Below are 16,637 nucleotides of genomic sequence, written 5' to 3' on the forward strand. Positions count from 1 at the left end.
CTTGCTTACTATACTATCGATAGCAAGAACTGTTTATGTTCAACAATTCCCAAGAACGTCTAAACGCTAAACAATTATTATATTCAACGTTAATACCGAGAACTGTAAGGTAAAATATGGTATCGACATTTTCGTTAAAATCGATATAACGGTATGAGATCTTTAATGAACGTTTTCCAAGAAAGACTTTTAACTATTCGTTATTAATTATAGCAAATAAGTTTTGATTACTCGACATGGGATCGTAAACTAATAAACAAAACTCTGATTAGTGTTATTAATTACAATCATCATAACTCTTAATATGAAAAAACTTCGTTTCAGCAGGTTTTACGCAAAATAAATGCACATATGACGACACCTAGCCACCTCCTTATTAGCTACTACACAAAAGTATTGTATTGTACTGTATTTCCTCGCTAGATCGGGCGATGTGTTCAACCACGCTCAGCAGTGTTGCCAATCTGCGGGTAATTACCCGAATTTCGGGTATTTTCAACTAGTGCGGGGAAAATTGCGAGTATTCTCTGGTTTCGGGTAAAATGAGGGTATTTTTGTACAATGAGAAATAACACTTTTGATGAAGGGTAAAGTTTTTGCTGTAACCATTGGAAATATGTGTTCCAGATAATATTGTTCAACATTATATAACCTAGAATATTTATCAGTATATTTTAGCCCAGGAGGAAATCATTTATGTAATTATATCTATGATTGAACTTTTAACCTAAAATTATGCCTCAGTAAATTATCCTGATATCTGTGACTATTATTTAGACATTGTTGTGGTGGTGTATGGCTATTGTTTTGCTGTGCGGGAATTTGTTATGAACTGTTAGGTTGCATTCTAAACATCAATATGCATATTGTCTGAACTATAAAGTTTGATTATAAATAACAATATGGAAAAGTGGCTAGGGCTACGTCAAAATAGCGACCAAGAACCAAGTTGCAGGTGAGAAATATCTTGTTGCTGTTGTGCATGAAAAACTGAAGTGTAATGTGTAGTAATGAATGATAAAGTAGAGTAAATATCAATAAGGACAGTGAATATTTAATAAATTTTCATTTTGAACGTATATTAGCCTGCAGTTATAAGAACATGTTTCACTCAATAAATTTTTACTTTAAATCACATCCAATTTTTATTAAGTTAATTCTCTTTAATATCACGATGTCATCAAGTGATTGGAATTGTGTCTCAACTCACTATAGCAAACGAAATGGGACAACCACTCTCAGCTATTCACTCGGCATAACTCTTTCTGCTTTTAATAATAATCTTTGGTTTCATTTAATATCATTTTTAAAGAGCTTTAGCATGTAGTATGTACCAATAGATCGAATTCAATGAAAATTTGTCACATGATTATTACCTTAATGTTTTTTTGTTGAATTATTTTGTTAAAAATCGTGTTACTTTGAGTTTATTTTTTGCAGCTCTCAGTCGGCAGAAATAAGACTCCATGAATGCAATCCAGACGCAAGTTTAGATATTATAGCAGAATCTGAAGAAAAACAAAGTCATTGTGTTCTTAAAAACCCGAGAAAAAAGTTAAAAATAAGTGGGAAAATAAAAAGGACTAATAAGTTTTGTGATTCCTGGTTGCAAATACCAGAACTCAAGTCCTGGTTACAAAAATCCAACAAAACTAGCTTAGGCAATGAGTTAGCGTACTGTACAGTATGTAGAGTTGACATAACTGCACACAAGAATGATATCACTCGTCACAGTAATTCGTCAAAACACCAGTTAAACTGGCAACAAGTAAGCACTTCACACAAACTGACGAGTTTAAAATTTATAACTTCAGACGAAGTTAAAAGAGCCGAAATTAAATTAGCTGGTTTGATAGCTTCTAACAACCTACCATTCTCATTGGTTGATACATTAGTACCATTATGTGCAGATATTTTCCCTGACTCAAAGATTGCAAAAAATGTTACTTTGGGACGAACCAAAGCCACAGCAGTTGTGAAAGACGTTCTAGGTCCAGCTTTCCAATCAAAATTGCATAAGCATTTAGCTGAAGCTGGGACATTTTTGTCAATAATTATGGACGAAACCACTGACATGAGTTCTGTGAAACAGTGCGCATTTGCTGTAGTGTACTATAATAATGAAACTCACAGTGTTGTAACAAGTTTCCTGGACATGGTGAGTGTGACTTCTAGTGCAGCAACTGATTTGTTTGAGTGCCTAAAAAATTGCTTACATCTGAAAAACATTCCACTGTCAAATATTGTCGGCTTTTCTGCTGATACAACAAATGTGATGGTTGGTGAACATCATTCTGTATTTTCTTTGCTGAAAGAAAATGTGCCAGGCATTGTTTGCATAAAATGTTCATGCCACATGATTCATCTGGTTGCTTCAAAAGCTTGCTTAGTACTTCCTCGTTCAGTTGAAGATTTGCTGAGAAATCTTGGTGCTCATTTTAGTAGGAGTTACATAAGAAGAGAAAAACTGAGAGAATTTCAAATTTTTTTCCAAACAGAAATTCATAACATTCTTTCTCCAGCTGTCACACGTTGGTTGTCACTGAAGGCTTGCATTGACAGGGTTTTAGAGCAGTACTTAGCACTTGAATCATATCTTAGAGAGTCTGTCTTTGAAGATCCTTCAAGAACAACAGAAGATATGCTGAAGACCATGGAAAACAAGTATACTAAAATGTATATGGAGTTTATGTCATATGTTCTTGGTCTTTTGACAAATTTCAACACGCTCTTTCAAGGTGAAATGCCATTGCTCCATCGACTCAAACCAGAAGTTGAAAGACTTCTGAAGACCCTATGCTGTAATTTTATGAGTCCATCATATGTTAAAGGCATGGATGTATTGACAATTGAACATAAAAATCCATCAAACTATGTTGCTTTAAATAAAGTATATCTTGGAATCCTTGCACAAAGTAGTTTGGACAAACTTACAGAAGATAAGAATGTTCGTGAAAATGATTTACAGTTTTTTCTAAAATCATGCCTCCAGTTTTATGTCGAGCTTGTATCACAGATCAAAAGTAGGTTTGATTTTAGTGACAAAGTGTTTGATGTTGTCAACATAGTTGAGCCTTGTGTTGCCCAGTCTTTAGAGATTCCATCAATTATGCCAGTTCTGAAGCGTTTTCCTATATTAAATGACCATGTAAGTGCTCAAGCTGTAGACCATGAATGGCGGCAACATGCGATGTTAGACCATGCAAAACTTGGTCTTGATAGTTCAAAACCAGCAGAGGAGTATTGGAAGGATGTTTTCAATCTCAAGAATGCAGCTGGAGCGAAACTCTTCGAAAATCTGGAAAAGGTATTGGGACTTCTCTTGGTTCTTCCATTCTCCAATGCATGCGTGGAAAGACTTTTCAGCACACTTAGAAACATCAAGACATATCACAGAAACAAACTATCAAATGATACTTTGGTAGCTTTGATTAGTTCAAAGGAAGGTATTGAAGCCGAGGGAGGCTGTGTTTCATTCAATCCCAGCAAGACAATGGTGAACACAAAACTGTGGAACTGAAACTACAGAACATATGGTGTTTTTATAGTAAATTTATACGATTTAAATTACAGTGTAATTTTATAAGGCAATTGGCCATAATAGAAGTTGTTTTATGTAGTGCTTATTATGTTCCAATTATATTTGTATTTATTTAATAATTTAAATGTGTACATACCTACATAAAAAAATATTTTTAATGCTTTGTAGACAGCCATTTATTATACGATAAATACCTACTTTCAAAATGGTTAAAAAGCTCACAGCATGAAATTCTTGTTTTGATAAAACTGTATAAACGATAAGTTTTACGTTCCAGCTAGATGTTAAACAGGTATTGATGTTCTCGTTCAAGCTCTTGTGGGTGTCCGCCCTTAGTTACAATTTTTTTTAGGAGTGCGGGTAAAAGCGGGTATTTTTGCTTTCACATGAGGGTAAAAATGAACACCTGCATTGGCAACACTGACGCTCAGTTGAGATTCTCTCGTTCCGGTTATCAGAGCTCTAGGAACGTAACGGAACGATTATTTTTTTTCGTAACCGTTATTTTTACTGGTTATCGGTAATACCGCTCATCTCTATTGTATACCCCCAAAACATTTCGGAAATAGTACTTGATCACGTCTAACAATGGTTAGTAAGTTTTAATTAGAATCTCCGTCGTTAAAAAACAGTCACTTTAATTATTTTTTGTCATATAAACTGTTCCCACACTCCAAACACTACATACACTTCAGCCAGTGTTTTGGGCGTATAACCAAAATAGCGCAATAACTAACTGTGACAGAAAAACGGCTTCACGCAATAGACATATTATCATGAAGCCATGATCACCCCTCTGCAACCAATCACGCTTCAAGCGCTACCTAGCATGTAAATAAAGAACTATAGTTTATTAAGACTCGAAAGCGCTGCTACCTGGCTCGTTCAAGAAGAACTAATTCATGAACTACGTGACTGATAGCGCTGTCATCGCACTTTCCACGGGCTACATAGATTGTTCGCGTTAACTGCGAAGTAGAATAATACTTTCCATTCCCTGGTAGAATCTAATCAAGAAACGCAAGAACAAAAAAAAATTAAAACAAAAACAGAAAACAATAATTTCAATCAAGAACTTTTTAAATTCCCGTTCATAAACTACGGAAGACTTAAAAAACGCAACGGAACCATTAACCAAATTTCAAATTCTTGTTAAGCATGATATAAAATTCTTTCACTTAAACTTTCTCCCAGTGAAAGGAAATTGTGAAGTTCACGTGTTTTTATGATAAACATTAGTTATCATACGAATCCCGGGGACGAAATTTGTTTAGAACTGTTATACTTTATTTTTATTGTAGGGTTAGTGATTTCTTGCGACTTGAGTGCTTTATAAATGATCTTGATTCTCTCGCGTTTGTTGCGTGTGGCGTCATTGTGTTTCTTGCGTAGATAAGTTCGGCTTTATGGCTGACGATGCACTTAGTAGGTTTTATAAAAAAGATGTAATTAATTGGACCGCTACGCCAACGTGTTGTGCTTCAACTCATTATAGCTTCACGAGTAAACTTGAAAAAAGAAATCGTTTAGTTTAATTATTTGCTCTGGCGCACAGCTACCAGTGGCGGATACATAGGGGGGGGGGGCGCAGGGGGCACGTCCCCCCCCCCCTTGACCAGGGCAGCCCAGCACCAAGCATGGTTCTTGTCAAGGGGAGGGCGCGCCCCGGCCGCCGATGTTATACAATACACATTCATAAAATTACCTTTAACGACTTCATGTCTTGGAAACAGTTTGAATAAAGTTTTATTAAGATTTGCATGTGACTTGATTTGTTTTACACCAATAGCTCAAGATGTCTTTTAGCGGCGGGATAAATACGTGTGTCAAATTTACGTGTTCCTGCGCCCCCCCCCCCCCCTGAGATTTTTCTGTATCCGCCACTGACAGCTACCAGTAGATTTGTAGTCTCTGGTCTCGAAATGTTATTAAAATCGAAAGAGAATGCAGGTTCATAAGCTCGCCGGAATGGATATACACGAGCAGCTCGTGGCGTCCGTCCCTTGCTCGTGGCGTCCGTCACTTACTCGTGGCGTCCTTCACTTGTTTGTGGCGTCCGTCACTTTCTCATGGCATCCTTCACTTACTCGTAACGTCCGTCACTTTCTCATGGCGTCCGTCACTTACTCTTGGCGTCCTTCCCTTGTTTGTGGCGTCCGTCACTTTCTCATGGCATCCTTCACTTACTCGTAACGTCCGTCACTTTCTCATGGCGTCCATCACTTACTCTTGGCGTCCTTCCCTTGTTTGTGGCGTCCGTCACTTTCTCATGGCATCCTTCACTTACTCGTAACGTCCGTCACTTTCTCATGGCGTCCATCACTTACTCTTGGCGTCCTTCCCTTGTTTGTGGCGTCCGTCACTTTCTCATGGCATCCTTCACTTACTCGTAACGTCCGTCACTTTCTCATGGCGTCCGTCACTTACTCGTGGCGTCCTTCACTTACTCGTAACGTCCGTCACTTTCTCATGGCGTCCGTCACTTACTCTTGGCGTCCTTCCCTTGTTTGTGGCGTCCGTCACTTTCTCATGGCATCCTTCACTTACTCGTACGTCCGTCACTTACTCGTGACGTCCGTCACTTACTCGTGACGTCCGTCACTTGCTCGTGTCGTACGTCCCTTGCTCGTGGCGGCCGTCACTTGCTCGTGACATCTGAGGTATTCCACCCTCTGTACTGTGTACCCATTACTTTAGGTTTGTGTGTTCTTGCAAACTGAAAATCTTGCACAGCCTTAAATATTCAAAAACTTAAGAATCTTATATGTACTGATAGGCTACTGTTTGCAATAAAATATTTATTCGTATGAAAACAATTAAACAATGGGTTTTGATGTAATTGTTGGCTCGCAGTAATGTCAAGATATGTTAAACCATCTAAAAAAATTAAAGCGAGCCCTTTTTTTGTAAATATATCTATCTGTAAATTTGCATAATTAAATGCTTAAATATACACTTTTACAAGCAAGCTGATTTTTCTATTATTTTTTTTCTAAATCGCCGTCGCATTTAATCAGTTTTCTGGGCTGGCAATAAAAATGTGGTATGTTAAAGCTATAGGTGGACTACGTTAAAAATTGGACCTCTTTCCTTCGCATCTCTTTTTCTCGCGGTCAAGCTTTTATTACAGAAGTTTTTTTTTTCCTTAATGCTTCTCCAAAAACAGTTTTTTTTTTTAATTTTATATTAATACATCTTTTCCTAAAAGTAGAACATCTATGGCAGTTTACCGCAAACTAAAATTCTTAGTATTTTTTAAATGTCAATGTTTTATGTTTGTTTCTCTTTGCTGCAACACGGTATCCAGGGTGACATTTGATTGTGTTCATTGTTTTGCCCTTTTTTTCTTTCTTTAGGTCCATGATTGTGAAAATTTTCCGCAAGTTCGTGAGTGAACAATAATAAAGTACCTACTTATACTTGTTTGACTGGAAAACTCTAAGTACATCTTATTTTTGCTGTTTTTCTCTTTCTTGTGACCAAGATTCGCTTTGGCATAAAGAAGTGCTATTTTACCTTTTTAAATATTTCATTCAGAATTAGGAAATAGCCCATATTTTTAATGTTGATCATTTGACTTTCGTACAGTGGTAATATGATGGCCGATATATAAGGTGGCTGCCCTGCGCGATGTGGTCATTCAGTTGAAATTGGCAATGGAATCGTCAATGCAAGCCTAACGACTCTTTATCAAATATGTGATAACGGGTCCTATTTTCCCTGTCTTCGCTTTGCAGCTTTCAGCTCAGTTCCGGGAATCACTTCAGGTTGACTCGGGAAGGGTGTGTGTTGGTTTACGAACGGGGGAGGGGGAAGAGGGAAGGCATTAGAGACAGTACAGTCGCGCCTAGAACATTGTAGCCGGGCATATGCTAGACTTTCTGGCAGGTAATATGTATGGCCTTAAGTAACTAAACATTTGAAGTAAGCAATGTTTTTATATTTTTGGAATTTGTTTTAGAATTTCTGCTCAAAAATTAATGAATTCGAATTTTATGGTCAAGGTCTTGATATAAGCGGCTTATGGCGGCTTGCTTTTAGGAGACTTAAGCCATTTTTAGGAATTTGTTTCTTTCTAAGGCGAAAGTCTTTTGAGGTTTTTCGAATTCAGAATTTCTGAAATTTTGAGGAATAAAACGGGAATTTTCCCCTCAAAATGGGAATTTTCCTCTCGAAATAGGAAAATTGTTAGGAACTTTGAGTCATTTTTGACAAATTTTTAAGATCACTGTCATCTAAGATGGCCGCCGTGACGTCAGAATCCAAGATGGTGGACAGTGGCTCTTGCTCCTCAAGCCAAAGCCAGTCCCAGGAGGAATATTTGTATACTACTGTTATCTTTCCCTCTTTCTCTCTATCAGCCGTTTTACCGCTTACGGTACCTATACTTACGAGTCGTGGTTTGAATTGCCAAAGAAGTACTGAGTTACATGTTCTGAGTTACACGCGCTCTTTCTTAAATCTCAACTTTTTAAATAAAATAATGTGTCACAGTGCTGGAAGTAATTTTTCAACCTGTTATTATTGTTGCGCATTTTTAATTTTTTTTAATTGCATAAATTAAATATCACAATAATATTTATTTCATAATGAAATTAATGTGCAATGATATTTTTAAAGTTATAGAAACAAAATTTTATTTTAAAAAAATGAGTTTGCGTATAAAATTAGTTATTTAACTTTTATAACCTCTTTAAACGTCCATTGGCTCTTCGCTATTTTAAAGAACCGTTGTGACGGAGACGGATGTCAATTCCGTTCTCGCTAAGCACGGTTTTGATTGGCCGATTGCATCCAGCGTATTTTAGAACCCGTCCCATACGCAAAATATTTTATTAAAAACTCAAGTCATCCAACTTGTCAAACAAACATGGTTGCACTAGTGAAGTTTTCAAGTCATATCCCTCCAACTTTATTTGACACAACACATTGAAAGGTGTTGGAAGCGAAAATTTAACAGTGTGTCAGGGCCTTAACCCCTGTCGTGATGAGCCTCGCCACCCACCTAGTCTGTTACGTCACGGCGCACACAGTCTGTACAGTCTTGAGAGAGTTCCGAGGCCGAGAGCTACAATCGCCTCCAAGAGGGTAGCTAGGGACAAGATGCGCCGCAAGGGTAACCCTTCTGATAATTATCCTAGATCCGTGAAGCATTTCGGCTGAGGTAGCCTCTCTTGGTATTTCGCTTGTATTGGTTGCTTACTTACGGTAGGTCGTAACAATGTTGATCTAAGGAGTAAAAAAAAATTATAAAAATTTTTTTATGGGGGTGCATAAACTTTTGCTGTCATTTTTTATTACGTATTAGAAGGCTCCAAGCTACGATCTTAATTTCACAATTAATTTTATACCATAATGCTTTGATGATTTTTTAATTAATATAACCGTTTTTAAATATTTACTCATAAATATTGTACACCAATTCAAACTACATTCAGCATATTTAATCTTTTGAATGGTAAACCACGTGTTTTAGTTATTAATTTTAATAGTAGGTACTACTTTCTCAGAGTTTTTAATTGATAGGAAAATGGAGTATTGTTGCTCCAAATAATTTTTATACAGACATTTCATCGCTTAAGGGTTGACTTTAGAAAATTTTTTTTTGGAATGTTTTTTTGAGATCTAAAGTTTCCTGGACCAATTGTTGGGGCTGAGCGTATGTCTTTTGAAAATTAACATTTAATAATAATTCTCTCAGTGTTACCAATCAGACAGGTTGTAAGAAGAATATAATAGTAAGTCTCATCTATGTATCGAGGGTGTTGAGTACAGTGAAGAATATTCGAGAACATTCTGTAAGCTTCCCTGATATTCACGAATCCCCAGACGAATGAGGGGTAATAGGAGGGAAGGGGGGAATATGTAGGGTACATTTACTCCGGAATTTGGGAGACAAGGAAGGGAGCAGTCAGGACCTTCAACAGAATCGCCATGGATGGTTGACATAGCAGAGCAGAGAGAGAGAGAGAGAGAGAGAGAGAGAGAGAGAGAGAGAGAGAGTAGAACGAGATGATGGAGGTTATTGGAGAACTTAGTATTAAAGTTATTTTCTGTAATGGCTACTAGAATTTCTCTAAGTTCAGTCTTTAATGTTAGTTGTAACTTTGCTTAAATTATGTGGCATTTCTTGGACTTGTTTGTATGATACACCTCTTAACAATAACGTTAGTGTTTGATTGTGCGTGCTCATTTGCTAGGTTCATTCTTGTTGCACTTGTTTTGCACTTTCTGCACCCTCTGTGCTATTAATGTTAGTTGGCCATATTTCTTTCAGATAAATAGTTTTCTTTAGTTCTCCAAAGACATAAATTCACCTTTATTATTTAGAACTAATATTGTTTGGTTTTGGTCAGAATTGTTATACTAATATATTGATTATCAACATAACTTCAGAAAGATTATACTATAAAGTAACTTAAGAGATTGTTATTAGACGAGATAAAATAAAGGAATTTTTAATATAAATATATTTATTTTTGCTATGACAAAGATCAATGTATAGGGTAATATCATAGTACCTGATCAAGACGTTATAAACATTATATGTCGAGAAGAAATACAATATTTTTGTACTTATTGAATTATTCACTATAGATATATTTATTATACCTGTTAAAGAAGGAAGATATAATATATGAATTGTATTTTTAAAACTTTACATATATATCGTTTATTTTCAAAATAAAAATACTAAACAATCATAATTGCAATTGTTCCTAATGTTCTGCCACCCTTTTAAGTATTTTATGCATTAGGTTATTTTCCTCTGATGTTTTGATTTTAATATGCAGGTTAGACCCCATCTGGGCAGGCTAGTGTTTATTTACCTTGTGTTTAAACTTTGGTAAAAGAGTTGGAGCTTACAGTGAGTGTTTGGGACCAGATGTGACCGGCCTCAAAGTTTGTTATGGATAAATGTTTGATATTGGGCGTTTGAAATGTCAGTAATTCAGTTTGCCCTTTTACATATGATAGAAGATAGAATATTAGAGTGCTCTGAGACAAACAGGCTTTTAGAATCGCTGATTGCTTTGTTTGTTTGTTTCAGAGTGGATAGTGAGGATAAGGTATGCCATATAGTGTTTAAGGGAATTTAATGAACATCTGAAGCAAAATTTCTGTAAAGAATTTTATAAGCTTTTTTTGTACACAAAACATTCTGCAACTACAGATTCAACACAGCGTTCAACCGCACTTTGGTAACAGACTCGAACAATAACAACAAGAACAACAATAGTGAAAAATGTGGAGGTGAAAAAACAGCTCCTGGTAGTTAAACACACACTTGTGACTGTTTACACACACAAAAAATCAACACTTAAAATTAGAGTTTCATTTTTTAGGCAGGGTACTAATTGGTATGTGCATATTGGTTATGCGACCAAAAATTTTGTATATAAACTGACGACGCATTCCACGATTTAGTATCTTGTATGATATAAAAAAAATATTTCAGATTGATTAGTTGCATCAGCGTGTTGTTATAAGCGAAAAATAATAAATATTAGTTGCATCCTAGTTCCAACAAATAAAATTATAAATAACCAAATAACGGGCCGACCAAACCGAGAAGAGTCTTAACAAAGCAAACCTTGCTAGTTTCTCTGGTTGACTTTGCACGGCAGCATACGAGCAATTTTTTATTTTTTTTATTTTGAACTGTACATAACACTGATCCCGGTTCTGCGTAAACGTTAGCCAAGTACGAAAAGAGCCACATGTTCTGTCAGGGTGAAACCTGGATATACGTGGTTTAATAACTGCAATCGTAGGAGAAATTTTGTTTGTGAACTATTCTGAATTAAATACTTAAAGGGTATTCATTAAACAAAAATATTAAAATTTAAAAAATAGCATGCATTTACTTTTTTCTCCATGTTTTCCTAGTCAAAATAAATGGATAACGTAAAGATCAGTTGTTCAGTTTCAGACTTTATATTTCTTGTAAATTCCCTGACTATGTAGTAAGCTTGACACTGTCTCTATAGCTAACACTGAAACAAGTTATTATAAATTGTAAGTGAAAAAAGTGGAACAAAATCAACCAATTTCGTATTAGCATTTCACTTTTATGATTGAAATACATGTCTGAAGAAATATAAGGTGAACTAAACAACTAGAAAATAGTTATTTTTAACTTTTAACTTAAAACAATTTGAGTAAAGTACGAGTAAAGGATTTGATAGATTTTAATTCCTGTAACATGGTCTTATTTCAATTTTAAATATTCAGATTTGTTTTACTATTAATACATGCCAATTGAAAATCCAACGATCGCTCTGCGTCTAGAATGATAATGCACGTGAAATACATTTGGAAGTGGCGCGTAAACTGTAAAGTCACTTATATACCAAAATGGCCACTAATCTGTTCTTATACGGAGATTTTAGAAAAATATTGGTCTTGACCATGGTAGGTTGAAAATAGTTCTTTAGATATTCATTACGCATGCAGCTTTATGTAGAGAACTAGTTTCTGAAATTCAAAAATCATTCGAATAATTTTCTATTCATGATCAAACACTTAAAATTTACAAACTGACTTCAACATTTATCATACTTTTTTTTGGCCTTCAGAATTGAAATTAAATTTAATATTTATTTTTCTTCGCTCAAAAATTTATGAGAAAGGCGACGGTTAACATTATTATTCTGTAATTACGACTATGAAAATAAAGCATCTAACTTAATACATTTATTACTTAATAAAATTAAAACACTAAAATTCAAGAATATTAAGAATACTATCATTTCCTATAAAAAAAATAATAACTCTCTTCAGTAAATTATCTTCAAGAAGAAAGTACTTTGGAAATGATATTGTTAGAATTTTTATTTATTTTTTAATAGGCACAGTAACATACTTATTATTTTGGACATCTAAATACTAGTGTAAATATGTTTGTGCGCAAATTCATAAAACTCCTTTTTAAACATGCCACAAACAACACTTAATTTTTTTTTCTTCTGTGTTCATTCTGATATTATCGCCATAAACTTTAATTTAATTTCCACCAATGTATTAGCTATCCTGTAACACTTATTGCTAAGAAATTTTCATTCGTTTCCCACACTTAACTGAATTTAACCACCATACTTCATTAGAGTAAATGTTGGTGCTGTTTTAATGACCTAACGTATGTTTTAGTTTAAATAAAATTATAGCCTTTAACTGTACGTTGTAAGAAAAGAATACTCGAAAATGTAAGTACTTGGAAGAGAAACTGTAAACTTGAACGTTTTGCTGGAGCGCTTTGTTGTGATTGAAGATCACAGTTTACATGCAGTAAAACTATTTTAATTACTTAAAAGAATTAAGAGTGAATTCTCCTTCATTTTACTTACCCTCTGTTTGATAAAATGCCTGTGCTAGATATATATTTTAAGAGAGCAACGCCTCTCCACTTATTCACAAACTTTCATTCGAAATTTTGCCCTTACTCATCACTTACATTTATTTGACATATTACATCTTGCTCTTTAATCACTATAATATTTATCTACACACTTATCAAAACACTTTAACACTTTTTTTTTATTTCCTGCATATTAAATAAGAACTGTCATACGAAAATATTCATCAATACATGTCTTTCTAAAAATTAATTATGTTAAAAGAATATTATGTAAACGTATAATCAAATCACTAGTGCAAAGAATTGTTTTTTCATCCAAGGTATGGCAGTATGTATACAGCAAATCGTCAGTCTGAATGTCTCACACAAAACATTTCAAAACGTTTTTACAGAGAATAAACAAATAATGGCATTTTAAATAGTGTCTATTATATCTACATGGGCGATGCTGTACCAACTACCAGACCTAAAGATTATAATTTCATTTCATCAAAGATTATTTAAAAAAATACATCATAGCAGCGTTGATGATCTTTGAACTCTGAAGGCATGTAGTTTACGAGTCCATTTTGTCCTTTTAAGTTTATTTACTTTAATTTTTTTGTCATAACTGTTTTGGGGAAACATATTTGCAGTATACGCTGATAATTTTATTTTCCATCCACATTCATTATGAAAAAAACTGTTAAAATTTTAAGAAAGTAACAGAAATTTTGAACACAAAAAATTGCAATAATTTTAAATACTGACACTTGTTCTGTAAAATAAAATAGAATTTTACTTCGCTTGGATTAATTATGAGCAAAAGTTGAACTTTTTCTTTGCGGTTTTAATTAGATTTTTATCTTCTTTGTGTCGTCTTTTTTACTTTATGTTCTTCGTTGACTTATGTGAGACAATAGAAAACGTAAATTTAATTATGTTATTAGTACCACACCGTCATTACCATAAAATTGCATATATAAAATAGACTATGCAATTGTAAACGTAAGGTTGTGTTTCACAGAAAATTGGCACTTTCTTCTGCAACGATGAACCATAGTCAAGTTTAAAGAAGATTTCAAAGCCTTAGCACATAATAGCTTAGAAAATCCTTATATTATATGCGTTTTATTAATTAATAAATGATCCTATGCGAATGATTCCCGATTCCATGTAATATAAATGGAGTAAACTTTCGGTTTGCAAAAGGCGCATAGAGGTAATAAGATTTCCAGAAGCTCATGATTATGTTGTGTGGCGAAAGCTCAATGTTGAAGGCTGAAAGCCGAACAGATTTTGGTCAATATATCCACATTTTACAGCGTAAATCACATCTAATTATATGCCATTTAATAAAGTTGATGTAGGATATATATTTATATAAATTACTGTTATACCTTGGTATGAAAGATTTTGTAAACATTTCAGACACCTAATATCGCCATATGATAAATATTTCATTATATCTCGTTCGTAGCTTCAAAAATTATTACACATATTGGTTCCTTTACGTTGAACACACGTATCCTATCACAGTTGATTATATTTAAGTACTTAAACAACAGTAAATTTATGACACGTATTTTGTGAACAACATGGAGTAAACATTAATAAAAGAATTAATGTGTTCAATATGTATCAAAGTGAACATCTATAACAACAATAACAATAATACATTTAAATTGGTTCATCGTAGCTGAATATTTTACAATAATTTAGCACAAACACATAGTTTTACCACTGTTGCAGAGATATATAGGCCATCAATTAAAAACCCTCCGAAGCATGTGAGTGAAGAAAATCTTGGAAAAAATATATTGAATGAATAAGTTTCAAAAAAAATTATCATTATTATAAAATAAATGAGCAAATTACTTTACAAAACGTTCAACAATATTAATAAATTATATGATAATATTAAAACCAATATTATTCATGTCAAATTACACTTACATGAAATTACAGATGTTATTGCTTGTCTTCTAGATAAATGAAACCATCACATTTGATGAACCCTGAATATCTAAATTATAATTTATAAATAAGGCAGAATCATTACTGAATCAGCAACTTACAGGAAAGTAATTTTTACTTGATTTCATAGCTATTCAAAGAAAGCATGTGTATACTGACTTCTGATAATTATCACAACAGTAAAAAATTTTCAATTGGCAACTGTTTATTTGGCAGTAATGTGTTTTCATTCTTATTCTCATCCTGAATTATGATTTAAAAAAATGGAATTGAAAACTTTCTTGAAATAGGTTAAAATATAATTTTTTGTATGGATATGTGGAACCACTATTGATATTTTGTTTATCAAATACAGAGCTATCATGTAAACGAGCAAAATTAGTAAATTAATAAGTAAGATATACGTTAGAAGCTGTATAATTAATGTCCTATTTATTATTATTTGCGTCCCCAAATAAATTATTCCAGTGATGATTTCGGGAATTTTAACGCACACGACCGATCTCAGTAACAAATTCCTAGAGAATATCCATTAGTATATGCACAAGGTTTGGCATCTTTGGGGTTTACCTATCAGCAGCGCCTAGTTTGGTGATGTGGTTTTGGAACATGTAACTGTAACTGATGGTGAGATGCAGCTTAGAGGTATTGAGTAATAGATAGTTAAAACTGCCAATACAGGAACATGCCACTGGTTCTGAAATATGGTTCCACTTGTAATAAGGATGTGGTTGGAAATTATGTGCTGGTCTACATAGAGTATAAAAGTTTCCATATTTGCCAGATATCGCTGGTACTAAAATATACTTCTAGTTAGAATGTCTGGATTACGATATTAAAACAAACATGTCATGGGAAAAATGATTTCACACATCTAGCCACCACTGTTGGGTCCAAGATATTATAAATAATGTATAACTCCCAGTGCATATGTGTTACTAATAAATACAGATACCAGCAATATACGACATGTCAGGAATTATCAAGTGAATCTTATTTAGGTTAATTGTTATTCGCCCCTCTCAATAGAGAAATTCTGGGAGGATGTCTAGCTTTAACTTTAGGTAAAAAGGAGTCATTGGACCATAACTCCTTACATTTGCCAGTATTATGTGTTTCTGGTGTGTTTTTCAGTATATCCGACTTTGGGAAGACGGAGGTAGTTGCTGTGTACTTACAGCCACAAATTCTGGAAGATTAGTCAATAATGTTCAGTTTCAACTGAACACGAGTATGTTTTTGAGTTATTTACGACATCAAGTTGTGGGAGGTGATTCGAGGATGCCAGCTGACTATTACATTTGTGCGGTGTCGTACACACACACTGCTGCTCGAATATGCCTGCCAAAACCATAGGTTGTCAAAACATGGTCTGGTTGCGCCAAATTGTGAAAGGGAGACGTCGTCGTTTGGCAGTAAGTAGGGGGAGCAGAGGGGTTCTGGGACGCACAAAGGATATGCGAATGAGAGTCATTAATGACTGTCACCCCTCTCCCTCTAACCCTCTCCACTTCACCCACCCGTGACCACACATTGTCTCAGGAGGGGGAGAGGGGAAATAACAATAGAAATAATGATTGATGACTGAAAGGAGAGGGAAGATGGGAGGGGTGACAGTGATTAACGACCCTAATTTGGATATAACTTGTGCTTCCCAGAACCCTATGTTCCTCCTACTGCAGTATAAGCTTGTAGATTACTACTTTGATAGCTTCCAAACACGGATGCTGGTGAAGAAGAGCTTGTTTGCTATGCCAGGTGGTATCTACTGAAGGCCGTGAA

General features: G+C 34.6%; 1 protein-coding gene across 1 annotated transcript; it reads left to right on the forward strand.

Moving 5' to 3' along the window:
* The first annotated feature begins 461 nt into the window (after window positions 1-461).
* Window positions 462-16,056, forward strand: LOC134530974 (uncharacterized). The gene is made up of 4 exons (XM_063366402.1): window positions 462-955; window positions 1,441-2,429; window positions 10,593-10,611; window positions 15,990-16,056. The coding sequence occupies exons 1-4, from the start codon at window positions 903-905 to the stop codon at window positions 16,054-16,056; spliced, it is 1,128 nt and encodes a 375-aa protein (XP_063222472.1). The 5' UTR covers window positions 462-902.
* Window positions 16,057-16,637: the final 581 nt, after the last annotated feature.

Source organism: Bacillus rossius, chromosome 1, assembly GCF_032445375.1.
Source record: "Bacillus rossius redtenbacheri isolate Brsri chromosome 1, Brsri_v3, whole genome shotgun sequence".
NCBI classification, from domain to species: domain Eukaryota; kingdom Metazoa; phylum Arthropoda; class Insecta; order Phasmatodea; family Bacillidae; genus Bacillus; species Bacillus rossius.

Excerpts from the sequence above, each read along its gene's own strand:
- LOC134530974 (XM_063366402.1), top strand. The coding sequence starts at position 903 with ATGGAAAAGTGGCTAGGGCTACGTCAAAATAGCGACCAAGAACCAAGT. Across the intron at positions 956-1,440 it reads GACCAAGAACCAAGTTGCAG|CTCTCAGTCGGCAGAAATAA; the intron begins GTGAGAAATATC and ends TATTTTTTGCAG.